Here is a 17,184-nt window from a genome sequence, read left to right as displayed (position 1 = left end):
CCCTGAGCAAACCATGGAGGCCTGTCACACAAAGAAGAAGCCTGGGTCAGTCTCTACAGAAAAACAAACATGGAACCTAAATCTTATAAGTTAAAGACAAAGCCACACATGACAGAGGCAAACTTAGGCCTTACAACATATACATACATTGGGACAGTGCTGGTTCTTTGGTGTAATTCTTAAGGGTTACCTAATAGATAACTGTTATGGCTCTGACTCCATCATGCATAGAATAACCACATATTACTGCAAAACAACTCCACATGGATCCTTGGGTAAATTTACTGCCATCACAATCAGCATACGGTCTCACTACAGATTAAATTAGGTGAGGAGAACAGCCTCCTGTATTACGCCATTACAGTAACCGGTCAATGATCATTCAATGAGAAATGATTGGATGAAACAGTCAAAAAAGGACATTGCCAACATTTATTCAGCTTGAGTGCATAAGATATCTATGTGGGCTGTATTTAAAATTTAGGCGGTGTGCCGTCGCTGCAATCACCATCATGCTCTTTGGACTTCATTAGCAAAATCTGTGGATTATCGGGAAGGGAAAGGGGCTGTGTTGGCGGAATTGGCGCCCAGTGAAAAGTGAGGCAAACGCGGGGTTCCCTATTTACATATAAAGAGCTCAATTAATCAAGGTAAGTGTCATTATAGCGTGGCTCATTGAGCAGTGGAGTGTGGGTGTTAAATAAAATACGGTGAGCTCCAGTGCCTCCGGCAGGCGATACATCTTGATTTGTGAACTGTCAGCAGGGCTAGAGAGCTGATAGGGCTGGAGGGGGACAGAGGGAGTCGAGAACCCCACACTCTTAATCATATCGGGCCCCGAGAAGGAGATGAGAGGAGGATGGAGAGAGGAGAAAAATGGAGAAAGAGAGAGAGATGGAGTGATGGAGAAGGATCGAGGAACGATTGAGGAAAGGGGTGAGAAGGAGAGGAGAGGAGGGAGAGACCAAGAACATTTTTTAAATAGATGGGGTGTTGTGGAGGAATAGGGGGACTATTGAGGCGAAGGGTGAGGAGGAGAGGAGTAGAGAGGAGGGAGTGGGAGAAAGATTGAGAAAGAGAGAGAGGGAGTGATGGAGAGGAATAGAGAAACGACAGAGGAGGGAGGCTTGTGGGTGACAAATGTAGCAGGGGAGAGAGATTAAGGCAGTGCTTACTTCACCATCTTCTTCAGGCTTGCCTTGGTTGGAGAGGGTTTACATGTAGTGCCACTGTCCATCCATACCCATATTCATTCCCATGCCACCCATTGGTCCTGCAGAATGAGTGACAGAGAGAGGAACCAATTACATGATGCAATATACACAGGTTCATATAAAACTCTGCAATATTTAACCCATGAATAGACAAACCTGAACCAAAACTGATTCTAGGCTACATTGGTAGAAAGGAACAAATAACCAGTGGTGTAAAGTACTTAAGTAAAAATACTTTAAAGTATTACTTAAGTAGTTTTTTGGTGTATCTGTACTTTACTTTACTATTTATACTTTTGACAACTTTTACTTTTATTTCACTACATTCCAAAAGAAAATAATGTACTTTTTACTCTATACATTTTCCCTGACACCCAAAAGTACGTTACATTTTGAACGCTTAGCAGGACAGGACAATGATCAAATTCACGCACTTATCAAGAGAACATCCCTGGTCATCCCTACTGCCTCTTATCTGTCGGACTGACTAAGCACAAATGCTCTGTTTGTAAATTATATCTAAGTGTTGGAGTGTGCCCCTGGTTATCCGTAACTAAAAAAACACAAAAATGGTGCCATCTGGTTGGTTTAATATAGGGAATTTGAAATTATTTATACTTAAGTATATTTTAAGAATATTTTTGCAATTATATTTACTTTTGATACTTAAGCATTTTTAAAACCAAATACTTTTAGACTTTTACTCAAGTTGTATTTTACTGGGTGACTTTCACTTTTACTTTAGTCATTTTCTATTAAGGTATCTTTACTTTTACTCAAGTATGACAATATAGTACTTTTTCCACCACTGCATATGACATGGTGAGAATAAAGGTTGCTTACCGCCAGGTCGAATTCCCATGTGCTGCTGTCCGTCGAGTACAAAGCCTGCCATTGGTTGACCGTCAGGGCTGTATGCTGTCCCCTGGCCCACTGTGGATGTAAAATAAACCAGAAATGGGTCAAAATAGAGATATAATACTAGATTCTAATTCTATTTCTATGGTCAGTATGTTTTGAGGCCATAAAACAGAAGAGATACACAGTAACAATAACAGTGGCATTCAAAAAATCATTATCTACATAAAAATAATCATATAGTATAGTACAATTAAATATATGACAGAGCAACATTATCATCTCATCGTATTATTATCAATTAACAAATGTAAGTTATGGTTAACCTGTTCTGTTAGACTGGTCAATCATAGGCTGTACTATTCTCCTCCTGGCGTTGATGAACCTGGAGAGATAGGGAAGATAGAATGGAGAGAAAATTCCAATCACTGTCCGGACAAACATGGAATATACAGTTCATAAAGCTTCTCCTTGCTTTAGATCTCCTTTGCATTTATCTCCCGGGTCTACTTAAGATGATCTTACACAATCAAAGCATTCAGAAATCAAACAGAATGTGACAATTTCCTACCCCAGTTTTACTAGCGTTCTAATCTCTCGTGATCTAGGGTGTTAGGAGAAAGCCACATACAGTATCTTACCAAGTCTATTGATTTGGGTTTAGCCCCTTTAGCCTTGGGCTGTGATAAGGCTAAACGTTTTGCCAATTTTGGGCAGAGACGTACCACTACCCAAAAGAACGGACAGCTAGGTAAACTAAGCATTTGCCTGCTTTGATTAGTGTATTGAAGTAGATCCATGAGACAAATCCATAGACTTCTTAACTCCTTGGGATTAGAGGTGCACGTCTATGTAATTAGGTCTGTTGAGAATCTGATACACTTAAAAAAGACCCTACCATGGGATTCTGGGACGGGGGAGGATTAATCGCGAGAAGCCAATGTCATCTCAATTAATCCAAAACTGACCCTGTGTAAGCCCCAAGTAAAATGATGCCTTTTAGATGACACACCAGAACTGTATCCTCAAAACCAAATCCCAAATCCCCCTGTATCTGTTCCTCTTTCCCAAAATATGCTAAGCCATCTACAAAGGGGCAAGGGTGCTGGGCCTTAAATATACTTTAATCCATCATGTTATACATGTAAAATGAGGCTGGGGGATTGTGTGGGGAGGAGGGACACACACACACCTCCCCTTTAAAGTTTCAGTGTGTCCCCCAGACAGTGAAGATAGATAGAGCATGTAAAACAGTTCCATTTCAGTTCCATTTCCAAAGAGCTGAGCTTAGAACGTCTCTGCTTCTCTTAAAACATGGCTGTAGTGTAGTTGCGAATGAGAGCATATTCACCAGTGCTGGGAGGAGGCAAGAAGGAAAGATGAAAAGGAAAAGAAAGGACAGACAAAGAAGGAAAGGAAGAAAGAAGGAGAGAAGGAAGCGCAGGGGTTAGGGTTAGAGTGGGGACATGGGGGTTAGCTACTCACCAGTTGTTCACTTGCAGGATGGTGAGGCCTGTGTCCTGTGCTAGCTGCTTCTTCTGTTCCTCTGAAGGATATGGGTGCTGTGGTAAACAGAGGACAGAAAGAGAAGAGTCTGTGCTTCAGTTGAAAAAAGAACACGCAGCTTGCATTCATTTAGAATGATCACGTCTAGAAGGAAACACCCTGAAACACCCTTTTAAAGGGAAAGTCGCTCAGGAAATGTAATCAAGCCCTGTGACCGACTCCCATCCACTGTGATCCTTGGCACATATACATACAAGTCTCTCTCTCTAGTTAGCATAAGCACAAGTGAACAACCAAGACTGACCACTGCTTGGCCCCCGCCCCAAACACTTTGGGCTTAAAGCGTGTGGCATTGTTTGACATTATTTGACATTATTTGACAAATGATCAGATGTGATACAAAGGGACACAATTGCCGCCTTTGTTAGGGCCTGAATAGGGGCCCCGGCCCCTGTCTCCCTGTCCCTGCCTCTCCGCTGGCGGTGTGACAGAGGGAGGAGGGTGGCAGATGGCAGACAGAGGTGACCCATGTACAGGGTACAGGGTCGGAGGCGCGTCCCCATTTTGGCGCTGTCAGGGCCGCAGCCACCTCCTGTGGTCATCGGGTGAAGGATGAGCTTCCAAGCACTTCATTTTTAAACAAGGCTTTCAGGCACACACACACACATGTATACACACACTCAGTCACACAAGCGTGTACACACATGCAAGCATATAGCACACACACACAGAAACCGACATGGTAGTGACAAAGGCCACTGTTACCACAAGTGATCGTCATGGTCACCTCCCAGCTTGGTGGCTGACAGTCTAGTGACGGATGGCTCAGTGCTCCTCCCTCAACCCAGCAGAACCCCTCTGTCTAAAAAAAACCAACACTTTGCTAATATCCCACAGACTGTTGTCACGTTGGGGCCTCTCTCCAATGTACAATCAAATTTACTAAGGTCACTCTGGGGCAACCTGTCATTGAGCTGTGGACTTAATCCTTTTATCTCCTAGCAGAGGAAAGGGTCTCATGGTTGAACAAGAGGACCCTTTTACAGCTGCATTTCAAAACGCAATGTATGTTTGTCGTAACTAATTATATACATTGTCTAGAACAGAGCTTCACAAAGATCTGTCTTCACCAGCATGCAGATGGAGGTCTTCAAACAGAATGGCTCGCATGGAAACCAACAGTTACTGTATGGCCATGCTAATGGGCCAGTAAGGAATCCTAGAAGTAATGTAAACCTTACACAGCTGCTTTCTCTATAGCTTTGTAGAGGAGGATCCTTAGAGTTCTTCCTCAGAATAGGGACCACAAAAGCTGGAGGCTAAGACCATCCAGAGAACCCCCCCCCCCTGTCCCTTCTCCGATGCCAGCCTCAACGGTAAAGTCGGGACAAAACATAATCCGGCTCCTTTCACAATTCACACCCTCCGCGGCCCGATGAATGCTTGATCGCCTGGGTGTTGCAACTGGACCATTCAGAGGACATTGAGGGGCCCTCACACAGTGTTCACGAGGCACATCCTGCCACGACAAACACTTGTGCTTAACCAATTAGGCTGAAAAGGGGGAACAGAGAGGGGATAATTAAATTAGCCCTTCTTTGCCTCTTCTTTTTTAACTGGGGAATCTAAAGGTGGGTTTTTAGAGGAAAGGATTGCTGCCTGTACAGGAGCTGTGTGGCCGCTTTTCACCCGGCAACCAAATAAGAGGCTATGAAAACATCTAAGAGCGGGAAGAGGAGAAAAGTAGAAAAACTGAGGAGTAAGAGGCAGTGGCGGCGTCTTTTGGGCCCGTAGATAAAAGGTGAAACTCTCCTCATTGAGGATTGGTTGGAAGTCGTTGGAATGTGAGCTAGTCCTTTCACTTTGGGAAAGTAGCCTATTCTGTTTTTGTAAAACGTAGTTCAGACGCTGAGTAAAGTGGCATCATTCCTAACAAGTGTGGTATGATGGAGAGGCCACGTTTAGACAACATACGCTACTTGTCTTTTACACAGCTCTCTGTGCCTTTGTCTCAATGACTGTTCTCACTAAGAAAACATCCGGGAGAAAACTGCTCCGCGAAGGACTACAAAGCCACATGCCGACGCCCTTGTGTTGTTGCGCATTGAGTGTTGGATGCAAGACCTTCAGTTCTCAACCGTTATTACTATTGCCCCTAGGGGCACTTGGCCTACCCTCAGGGGGTACTAGACAAGAGCCATAAGATATGTACAAGATATGGACAAAATATAGGCTTCATGGTTAAATTGATAATAGTCATGACCAGTTGCACCTGACGGTGTGATTGGTGTACAATAACCAAAAAAAAGGTTGAGAACCACTGCATGAAGGGAGAATGTCTGGAGCTGGTGCTAGGCTCGGCCTGCCGTCTTACCGTAAGGTGCTGGAAGAGCCACGCTCGCATGATATTGGTGGCCACTTTGGGGAAGATGCCTCTCTTCTTCTGCCTCTTCTTGTCCTGGTCGTCCTCGTCCCCTGTGCCCGGCGACGCGAGGCTGTTGTCGAGGCCGTCTCCTGCGATAAGAGGAAGAAGTAGAGAAGAGAGGTGGCGGGATACGTTAGGAGAGAGAAGGCTTTCATTATCGGCACGTCGCCTCCGTTCGCCACGAACACACATTAAAAGTGCAGCAGAGGTCTAGGGCATGGCAACAGCATAGCAACACAATATTCCACATATCGTTCACATTTGCATCTCCTCATCCACACTCTGCTACAGTGTCTGGATATTTAAGAGAGGTTCATACAGTATGCTGTACTGAGAGACCTCAATGAAAAAGCCAAGTTATTAACTCAATCTGAGCTACACGTTTGACATGAAGTAATGACTGCGGGATCCGGGCTGTACACTTGACATGAATAATGACTGTTAGTGCCGTGGCCGGACACAATGCACAGGCAGCAGCGTATTTATTTATATACGCCGCCATTTGATATAGACTAATGATTTGGTTATAAAAAAAGAAAAACACGAACAATAACAAAAACAACAATTGTAACCTCATGGTTAAAGCTATAAGAGGACAATAACATATCAAACATTTGGCTAGGGATGTGTTGGGGGATGGATGGGGGGGTTGTGGTCATTTCCCCTCAAGCCCCCCCATGTGTTCAGTGACCCACACCCCACCCCTTCCACACCCCCCTCCAGTCTGTCTGTGTTGGATTGTCGGACTCACACACACACGCACACAAACACACACGCATGCACACGCACACATGCACACGCACACACACACACGCACGTACGCCACCTCTCTCCTGGCATTATTAGCAGGGCATCTTCGTTCGATTTCTGCGGGAACCTTCACACGGATCAAGGCTTCCTTTTAAACTGAGATTTCCGCGGCTTCCGCCCCTGCCCTTGCTCCCCATCACAGCACTCTCTGTGCTCCCTCTCCATGTCTCTCCTTCTCCCTCTCCGCCATTAATTGTGCATCAGCAAAGATGATTTACTTTTAACAGTGGTGGTTATTTTTCTTGCCCTCTGGGCAGAGATGCCTTGAAAGCCTGCCTGGAGGGCATGTGAATAATGTATCTGAGAGACCCCTCCCCCAGGGCGGGACAGGAACCCTACTTTTCTTAAGATTCGCCCTGGCATGTCTTTTTGTTTTTGGGGATGCATCAATCAAAGGGGCTTCTATATATGCACCCATATTCATGCATAAATATTTAAGCTAATGAATATTGACATTAAAAAGGATGAGTTGGACTGAGTGGGGTAGGACGGGGGTGAGGGGAGGGAGAGGAGGGGGGGTGGGAGTTTTGACGGATGGTGTAATCCGTGGACCGGACAGGGCATAGGTGATGCTTCACTTTGCTCTCCATACCCCACCTTCTCTGTCTGTAGATGTTATAACAAGTTGTTATAACAGTTTAATTCTCTAAGAAAATGATGAGGTTTGTTGTGGGTGCAGAGTACTTGAAGGATGGTGTTGAATAGATCTGTCATTTCAGAGAGGACAGTTTGTATCCCGTCTCACAGGCTGGGAGAGACACCACTCAAGACATGCCTTGAGTGGTGAAATAATCAATACAAACTATGCCAATCAATCATTAAACGCTCGGGCTTAGTGGGAAATCAAAATGACCAAAACCAATATTGGTCATTTTAAGTAATTTTGTCCCTGAAGCAAATAACTGAAAAAAATAAGAGAAAAAAAGAAAGAAAGACAGGACAGAACTCACTAGCATGGCCTAATTATATCTAAGGAACGTCAACCCCCCTCCTGCCCCCCTCCTCCTCTCCCCCATCCTTCTCTTTTTTCCTGCTCCAGAGAGGGAAGGCCTCAGGGCAGATCCTCCGCTACGCTAATCACTTCTGACTGTTCCCTGGCAACTCAGCCAATCTAACCAGTGTGATGGTGCACTACTCACAAAGTTGTACCCATGGAACTCTCCTCCCGTGACCTAGCCCCCTTCGCCTGCCTGCTTGCCCAGCTCCCTCCCTGCATGCCCCAGTGTCTACATGCGTAACATAGAGGAGGGGGGGGGGGCGGCCTGCTGCCGCAAGGAAAGCTGGAGTATCGCCTCGGGCGCTTTAGGAAAAACAGTACCCTAAGATATGAAGAAGAGAGGCATCCTTGTCTGGCTTCCGCTTCCACCCCCCCACTTCCCTGCCTCTCTCTCTTTTTATCTCTCTTCCTCTCTCTCCCATCAACAACAGCAGAGACCAGTTGTCCTACAGTCAGGTATAAACTGGGACAACTAGAGGCAAGAGAATCCACATGATGACATGTCCATATAAGACAAAGTGCAGGGTGGGCTACTAGCTAGCAGAACTGATTGCTGTATCCCGGTCCTGCATCGGTGATGCGAGCCCAGTGCAGCTTGCTTAATGAGCTCACCGGGACCTGATCCATCACCAGTGACACTTCTCAGCCCTCCTGTTATTACCCATGATGCACGCTGCTAAATGGGAGCTGCTGTCTGGCAGCTTGCCAAAACACGGCCGAATCCATAGCGTGAAGATCTTGATAATTGCTGAATCTTCTCCCCAGATCATGCATATGTCTAGAATTGTGCCTTCCGTAGGCCTATATCCTATTGACGGCGAGTGGTGATTGATAGGGTTAGATGGAGATGAACACTTATAGTTCTCCTGTCCCACTCCCTTGTTATTTGTGAGAACATTTTGTGACAGGTTCTATAGGGACATTAGCCTGCAGTGTCATTGCTGTTCCGGATGCCATCTTCGGTGGAATCCGGAGGAGACTAAAAGATGCAGTGACTACATCCTGTTTCTTCCCTCTCTGCATTCCCCTCTTGTACAGGAGCTTTGCGGCCAGCTATCTCCCCTTGGGTTCCTTTCCTTTTTGCCTTTGTCATGGACATTCAAAACCCCTCCCCAAAAAAACATTCCTAGGATATCTCAGCCTTTTTAGCTCTGCCCCTGTGCCCCATCTGAGAGAGTCACCCTGGGGGAGGTGTTATCAAAGAGAAAGCCCTCTGCACATCACACAGCTTACAAGGAAACAACCAAAGACTGTATAAGCCATGGGTTAGCGGTTAGCCACATGGCTAACATAGCCACACAGCCATAACCATACCACCACCAACTAACCACATATCAAATACCTGTGGTTGATAGTACACGACAACCACGCGGCAACCAACCATAAGGCTCCCAGATTAGTTAAGATTGTACGTTAACCCTTTAAAGGCTTTTATCATTGGCCCAGAAAACCATGACTAATGTCCATTAGGACAATAGGAGCTCCCTCATAGTAGCAGGTGCTTTGAAGAGCATCGGCAATCTCCCACCCAGGTCTGCACTACTGACGTGAGGGCCCCACTTTGGGCCCCAGTTCCCTTCCTATGTTAAAAGTGTTTGCTTTCCTCATCCCCTTGAATGAGAAAAGGGGATGAAAACAAGGGATGGAAACGAGGGATGAAAAAGCGCAAAGGGGCCCTAGGAGGAGCACGAGGAGCAGCAGGTAGGCACGGCAGCATCAGATCCTGCTACCAGGGGCTTTTTCTCCTCTTTGTTCATCCATACATAAAGTGGCTCTGTCCTTCCCAGCTCCACGGCAGGGGGGATTGTGCTTCCCCCGTCCTCTATGCATTCTCTACCCAGGTCAAAAGGGCAGGGAGGCATGGACCTTGGGTGTTCCCCCGCTGTTGTTTAAAAAAAGCCCTCCCGAGGAACCAAGGAAAAAGTCATTCACACCCATCCTCTTCCCCTCTATTTGCTGACATACAAGTCAGATACACAGTGTTACTGTGTTAAAGCATCCAATTACATTACAAATAAATGCAGGCATGGATATTAAGTGCAATTTGTTTGACATGTTTTCAGATAGTTAGAATAAGTGAAGAAACTGTGGTAAAATCAGAGGAGGAAGAGACTTAATCTGTGTTTCTGACTGTCCTTTCATCCTCTGAATTGCTCTTGTCTTGCAAAGCATCCTCCCATTGTTTAGCTCAATGCCCTGGCTATTGATGCCTGATGGGCAGAGGGTGGTAAGTTGCTTTAAAGTCTATTCTATTTTTACTGTGGCCATAGGAGATAAAAAGAAAAACAAGTCATAAAACCGTTATAGACTCCACTGAGTAAATCACAGGCCAAATTAACAGCCGACACACGGACAGCAACCCAAGTAGGCTACACTACAGCAATGCTCGGCAGAATCATGCAAAACCAGTAATTGGCAGTAATGACACTCATCAGACAAGCCATCATATAACATGGACCAGATGAAACTATAGAACTCTTTCCATGACCTGACCTCAATAAGTGATAAACCACAAAGTCACTATCAAAACTCAATCAAATAGCTGTTGATTCAACAACAACATCTCATCAACTTTATCTGAATGATAAGGATAGAGCAACAACAACCGCTTATCATTAGGATCTCTGGAAAGACTAAGTTTACCCTATAGCCTACAAAGAAAAGACCATTGCCTTTGTATGGGGTCAGCACTGAGGTCAACCTTTGATATGGAGTTGAGTCTAAAGAGAAGCTGTGGGTCTCTTACCGAGTTCACTGCTGTTGTCCCCACTCTGGGAGACGTGGCCCCCGCTGGAGGGCCCCGGGGTGCCCACAGAAGGCGTGGAGTGGGCGTCTTCCAGGTCTCTCCAGGACGCCGGGTTCTGGGGTCCAAAGAGGTTCATCGGGTCATAAACATATCCCACATCCCGGCCACACACCAGGAGAGGAGGGAGAGAGAGAGAGATCACATTAGAAAGCAGTGGAACAGTATGCCATTACTCAATATCAATGTAACTCCCGGACACACACGCACGCACCGCTTCTCTCTCCTCATTATGAGCCGATATACCACAGCACACAATATGGAACAATATGACCCTGACCACAATAAGAAAATAGAACAAGTTCCAAACAATCGATAATCCCAAACTCTAAGTTACCATTTTCCCTGAAACTGAGATGGCCCCCCAAAAAAGAACAAACAAAAACAAATAGAGTTTATATTCAGCTAAACCTGCTAATACTGTAGAGCAAAACCGATCAGCATCAGAGCTCCAGCAACACTCCTCCCTATCCTGAATCAGAAGCCCAGTATCTGTCCGAACCCCTATTTATTGGGCCATATAAGGGCAGGGACCATGGTACTTAGACAGACTTAAGCTGAGGGCCAAACAGCAGAGCAACCTCTTCAGCCTCCTGGCGTCAGCTGTTTGCCGGATGGTGCTCAGATGAAGAGCTCAGCCAACGACAAGAATAATCACGGCAACAATGGCAGCGCAGTGTGAATGATGCCTCTCGACGAGCTCGACGAGCAGACCCCTTTTCCATCCCAACACACAGTAATTAGAAAGCCGTTTGTGTGGCGGCCCCATTCAAAGTGCCATGTGTTTTCACGTGTATCAAGCAAACGAAGGGGGTTCTTTACTCACACACACTCCAGCTGTTAAGATTACATTAATTACTGATACAGTGTGGTTCATCGTTCTTTAAAATGTATCATAAAAACTGAGACCCATAAAGGCAGAGAAGTTGATGAGATAAATAAGACATTATGATATCTGGATTGATTTCTCAACTCACATGGTCTTCAAATCATATTAAAAATGGCAGTATCAACTAGCTGGTTAACCTGATTCAAATATAAATTTTTCAAGCCAGTCGTACCTTAACTCAAATGAGTCTGTAAATGTGCGATTTAAACATAGATATAAAAAGGTGCTGTCTCTTGGCTATGGGCTGGGTTGTGCACTCAAAGAGGGAGATGTGCTCACATTTGCATAAGAGCAGGGGATGGAAAAAGAGAGGCAGAACTTGATGCCACTTAGAGAAGCATACTCAGACCAATATACTTTCTTGCCCTCACACATTGTATCACTGTGAGGGTTAGCCTTCACTATAGAAATAGAATGAGTAGAGGAAACATAGTTCTAAACTCCACAAGATTTTTTTGATTAATTTCTCACACATACACTAGTAGCCGTTAGTATCGCAAGTCAAACAAATGTTACTGAAATCATGCAAATGGGCAAGACTGGAAACGGAGGCTAAAGTTGCCATCGCCAGCACATAGCTAACATAAACAAACAGCTGGTGTTTCTTCTCAAACTTGAACTAGGCCCAACATATGGTGTGGTTGGCGTTCACATACACCATTCTGTGTGTGTACTGCGTGTGCCCTCACACCCAGAGAACTACAGCTCATACATAATGCAGCGGATGAAGTGGTCCTGTATGGCTCCGGTGGTAGAGCATAGCGCTCGCGACACCAGGATTGTAGGCTTGATTCCCGGGGCCTACCATACATCAAATGTATGCACACATGACTGCAAGTCCTTTTGGAATAAAAGCGTCTGCTAAACGGCATATATTATATTACGAAGGTGAACTGGATCCCAGGATGACCAGCAGGAAAATGTTCTGTCTTGACAGACGAATGAACCTTGACAATGTTTGTTTGTGTCTACAACCGCCAAATCAACAAAGTGCAACATCATCCAAAAATGGAAGTGAATGTGGACAGTGGATAGCATTTCTTTGGCTTACTTCCGAAAAATCGACTATACATGACAGTAATCTAATATGAGGAATCTCCCTCAACACAAAGTTCCTGCCATTGCTCCAATGCTAAGGTTAAGGGACCATGCCATCTGAGATGACATGTGTGACAGGGGGAGTGGGTATTGGGAAGAGGAAGAGCCAGAGTAGGGGGCACGCTATGGGCACATGGATTGACAAAGACCCCCCTCTTTACTGACATTAATAATCTGATTGGATTAGCATTCAAGTGTAAAATCAAACACTAGAAGGGGAATGAGAGGAGAAAGACCAAACAGGACACATCCAGCTGTACTAATCCATTACCTCAAAGTAAAAACATAAAAAATGCAATTTAGGAAAGAATAGAAAATTATAGAAAATTGACTTAGGAAATTTCTAATAAGCACATTCTCATCTAATATACAAAATATGCCATTGGCAGACGCTTTTATCCAAAGCGGCTTACAGTCATGCGTGCATACAATTGTCATTTTCTCTCGCTCTCTCTCTGATAAACAGATAAAGTAGATGATTTATACAATAGAGCAGAAGAAGGTTAAGAACGAAATAAATCATTCCCTCTCTTATTCGTCCTCTTTTTAAGAAGGCTCTATGAATCTTCCCTACACACCACCAGGACAAAATATAATGGAAACACACACATATGAATTAAGGGACTGACTGTCTCAGTTTTGCACACACTAATGTGCATTAGATAACGTTTTGTTAATAGGTTATTAATACAAAAATCGTTTAATACCAGTAAATTACATTTGACCGTTTATTTTAAAAGCTGTTGATTACATTTGTTATCTATTAAACTGACTCACAATTACGCACATTTCTTGAAATTATATTTTTTTGTACGTCACAAACAAACACCATGTTATTGGGACCCCTTGTCAAAAGTAGCACCAATATGTAGGCTAATTTCAAAGCCGAGCCACTCACGTGATCTGCTAGATTTGTGGCAGATCCTGTCAGGTCATCGAAGTCTGATTTGCAGCCATCTCGGTCGTCTATGACCAAGTCTATGGGCATTTTGCCTTTCAAACAACTGATGTACCGATGGCAGAAGTTGTCGCAGAGCTCGTGCACCTATTTCAATGAAAATTCGTGTTAGCAGCACTCTTAACACATGACATCCGTGCAGCAGCCAGGTAAACTATATGCTTAGTGTGTTCGAGTAAAATATGCAGTTATGAGTACAACTGTGCGATTATCAGTGATTGCAGGACGTTTTGACAAAAATATAGAATAACACAAAAAAAGCACAGAGTAAAGCATTAAATATAGGTCTACAATATAGCAACATAATTTACCTTCTCTAATTCCAAAAGATGAAATCGTAATACTTGTATAGCTTGGATCATCTGGAAAAGGAAAATATACGAGTTAGGCTTTATTCATGCTGGCATGTTGACCTCAAATGGATAGTAACTAGCCTATCGTCGCTGTCTGATGACAAGCTCATCAACAGAAACTTCTCAACAACAAAAAAAGAATATTTTCCTATTAACGAGCATATTATAAAACTTCAGAAGCTATTCTGAATATATTTTCTTGGTCCTAGAGTCATGAAATGTTCAGAGTACATTGAGGGGAGTTACTGCTTTCAATTAATGTAAAAAAAATATGAAAATTGGCGAAAACGGAGATGAGGTTTTCATTAGACAGCAACGCTATGTAATAACCCCATAAATGCATGAATGCCCACTGCAGGCATATACAGTAAAGAAAGTGATATGTAACAGTATTCTACATGACTTAAAACAATGTATTTTCTTATTCAAATGGATTCAATAGCACAGCAATGGTTCCTAGAGTCCCTGCTTTGGGGATGCCCAAGGCAGGGACCTTCGCGGCTTCCCACTGCAGAGTGGGAATGTGTCTTTGGATAGATGACTCGTCTGCGTTTCCTGTTGCTCCTTCAAATGAACGTTCTGAATATCCGTGTTGTGTTCAAATAAAGTGAACTCAAACAAGCCCATAGCACACTATTTATCCAGCTGCGCAATTGATGCGTAAACAGTGGATTTGCAGGTTAACTTGCTTACCAAGTTGTCCAACTCTGGATTCGATGAAAATAACGGTTTCTCTGCACGTATCTATAAAAAAAAATATATATAATATGAGTCGATTGTCTGCATACAGCAATCAATCAGTCCATCCATCGATCAATTAATCAGTCAATCAATCCATCCACCTATCAATCAAACATTAAATCAATTAAGGAAAACATGTTTAACATTTACAGTAGCCTTCACAACAATAATATCTGTATCCCTATTTTTACTGACAAAACGTGGCTTAAACCACAAGTAGCCTACCTGTTTTGCAAAGACAGCGATGTCTTCGTTGAAGGAGTCTGAGGAGCAGACATCGCCGCCCGCTACTCCAGGCTCCCTCGGTGTGCAGGTCGCCAACTCACACTTCTCAAACACCAGTGCTAGCAGAGGGAATAACGGGTGACTGCAACATGATGGAAACAAAACGTGAATATGTGTTCCCACTTTCCAGGAATATTAAATAAAAACATGTTTTAAGAGGCCTGCATTGCACTTGATCCGTGTTTTATACTGTATTTCTGGATGGCCTACAATAGCTGACAAAAGGGAAGTGTCTCCACTCAGAGTAAGGGCCGAATCTTGAGATGTAATATGCTCGTAAAATAGGCCTAGATTTCTTTGGCGCAAAATTAATTAAATTCGATTTACTCAATCATGTCAAGTTAGGATTTGGTTCTAACTTCTGACTAAATGCTTTTAAATACTTCACTTGTAACTGTAATTTGTAGGCTATATCAAAAATAAGAAAACCCAGTGTAAACCATGGGAAAATTCTGATGCACACCCATAGATTTGATCTTTGTCTCTTTTTAGTCCGTCGTTGACAGCGCTGCCCATGCTGCTGGGCATGATGTTGTGGGGTGCGTGGGCTCCATAGTGCTGCGTTGAATGTGGAGGCGGACCGTGGTTCAGGTGGTGGACTTGCGGAAGCGGCCGGGGAGCATGCGGGTCTCCATACATAGATGCCGGGAGTCCAACTCCGTCCATCCCACCACCATAGTGGGCCAGCTCATCGTACTGGACGGAGAAATACAGTTAAGTGTGAGAAACTCGAGGACTGTCTGTTGGCATGCTTCTATCACGGATATAAGAGAGGCTACAGACATCCCCTCCAAACACAAGCCTTTATGCATGAGGATGACAGTGAACATTAATCTAATCAAATTGCCCATGCATGGAAAACAGAACAATGCATCGAATACAGGGTCCAGACTTCTTATGGGTATTCCAAAAGGAAATTGCATTCAGTTTGATCAACTCAGAAATTACACATTGCAAGTGCACTAAGACCTACCCTTTGCGCCATCGACATGCGCTTGTCTTGAAGATACAGAAAGGTAAGAAACAGCTACTGTCTCAGTCCGCAGAGAAGGCAGTGTATGAAATTGAGCCTTTTACGTCCAATTGAATATTTTAATCCGCAGTGGCAATAAAAAGGAAACCCGCAGCAAGGAGAAGATGTGTATTTTTCAAGAATAATTAATGCAATAGTCTAAATGGCGAAATCACCATGACGAATAAAACTAACTAAGAACCTTCGGTTAAAAGTTTTTCTAATAAGCGCATCGACAACCCTCGTGTATTGGTCCTGCTGTCAATCACCGAGACTGCTTGTCAAGGTAATCTATAGCCCATACAGTTGATAGAGAGGATTCGTTCCAGAAGGCCGTATATTGCTTCCAACGCACCGTTTTCCCTTTTTGAACGAAATGTAGCCTAAGAAGAAAGAACTTCCCAGGATAAACAGGCTATATCGATGCGTCGGTCCTCGTGGCCATTGCCTCCTGCTCTGAAATGTGAAGGTGTCAGTGAATGTGTGCAGGTTGGCTGTGAGCGCGCTTATAGGATAGACTGGCTCCACTGATCAGCGGTAGAAGGTGGTGACGGAACCTGGAAAGAGGGAGGGTTTAACCAGTCCCATACTGACAAATAAAGGGGGACTGGAGTGAAGCCCATGACACGCCAACGAATGTTGTTTGCATTGGATAAGGCAGAGGGTGACGCATAACTGTCACATCTTGTCACCAAGGCGGTGAGGATATCCATTGCAATTAGCGCTAGAAAGGAATTTGGTGGATGACAATTCAACACTTTAACTATTCCCCTTGAACGTAACCGTCAAGAAAACTGTACTTATTTGTTTTAATGATCTAACTTTTCCAAATGTCTGATTATTTTTAGAGCAGTCTTGAGAAAATATAATTATATTCCACTTTCTGTACTAATGATCAAGGTATAGGCTTACATTATAGCATGCATAGTATAGGCTATGGATAGGATATAAAACAGAAGTTGAATTTCGGCGCAAATAGCCTCACTCAGCCTTGACATTGGTCACTCAGTCATATTTTGATATACACTCTTAGAATAAAAGGTTCTGGATAGAACCAAAAAGGGTTCTAGTGCTTGCTTCATATATGGCACCCCTAAAGGTTCTATTTATAACCCTTTTGTATGGTTCGATATAGAACCCTTGGGTTCCATATAAGGTTATATGTGGAACAATATCGGTTCTTTATAGAACGAGGTGCCATGTATGAAGCAAGCACAGAACCTTTTTTGGTTCTA

The 17,184-nt window shown here is 43.9% G+C and overlaps 1 protein-coding gene across 5 annotated transcripts; it reads right to left on the bottom strand.

The window, feature by feature from the left end:
- Nucleotides 1-1,214: 1,214 nt before the first annotated feature.
- LOC120024501 (homeobox protein Meis2-like) lies at nucleotides 1,215-15,928 on the bottom strand. Of its 5 annotated transcripts, none has more exons than XM_038968766.1 (13): nucleotides 15,911-15,922; nucleotides 15,538-15,633; nucleotides 15,401-15,495; nucleotides 14,878-15,019; nucleotides 14,605-14,655; nucleotides 13,870-13,920; nucleotides 13,499-13,645; nucleotides 10,557-10,671; nucleotides 5,953-6,092; nucleotides 3,558-3,634; nucleotides 2,399-2,457; nucleotides 2,058-2,147; nucleotides 1,215-1,273 (listed from the first exon to the last, which is right to left on the bottom strand). In XM_038968766.1, exons 1-13 carry the CDS (start codon nucleotides 15,920-15,922, stop codon nucleotides 1,215-1,217), a joined length of 1,134 nt encoding a protein of 377 aa, XP_038824694.1. The 5 variants fall into 5 exon arrangements, with proteins under 5 accessions (XP_038824694.1, XP_038824695.1, XP_038824692.1 ...); XM_038968767.1 differs by having other exon boundaries at nucleotides 13,499-13,598; nucleotides 13,874-13,920; XM_038968764.1 differs by having other exon boundaries at nucleotides 15,401-15,633; nucleotides 15,911-15,928.
- Nucleotides 15,929-17,184: the final 1,256 nt, after the last annotated feature.

Source organism: Salvelinus namaycush, chromosome 29 (assembly GCF_016432855.1).
Source record: "Salvelinus namaycush isolate Seneca chromosome 29, SaNama_1.0, whole genome shotgun sequence".
NCBI lineage: Eukaryota > Metazoa > Chordata > Actinopteri > Salmoniformes > Salmonidae > Salvelinus > Salvelinus namaycush.
This window is presented reverse-complemented; position numbering and strand designations above follow the sequence as displayed.

Bases quoted from the DNA above. Each gene is read 5' to 3' on its own strand.
- LOC120024501 (XM_038968763.1), bottom strand. The intron at 15,020-15,400 runs GTGTGCATCAGA...ATCATGTTGCAG, and splicing joins GACAAAGATCAAATCTATGG to TCACCCGTTATTCCCTCTGC. The intron at 3,635-5,952 runs GTAAGACGGCAG...TGTTTACCACAG, and splicing joins GGCTCTTCCAGCACCTTACG to CACCCATATCCTTCAGAGGA.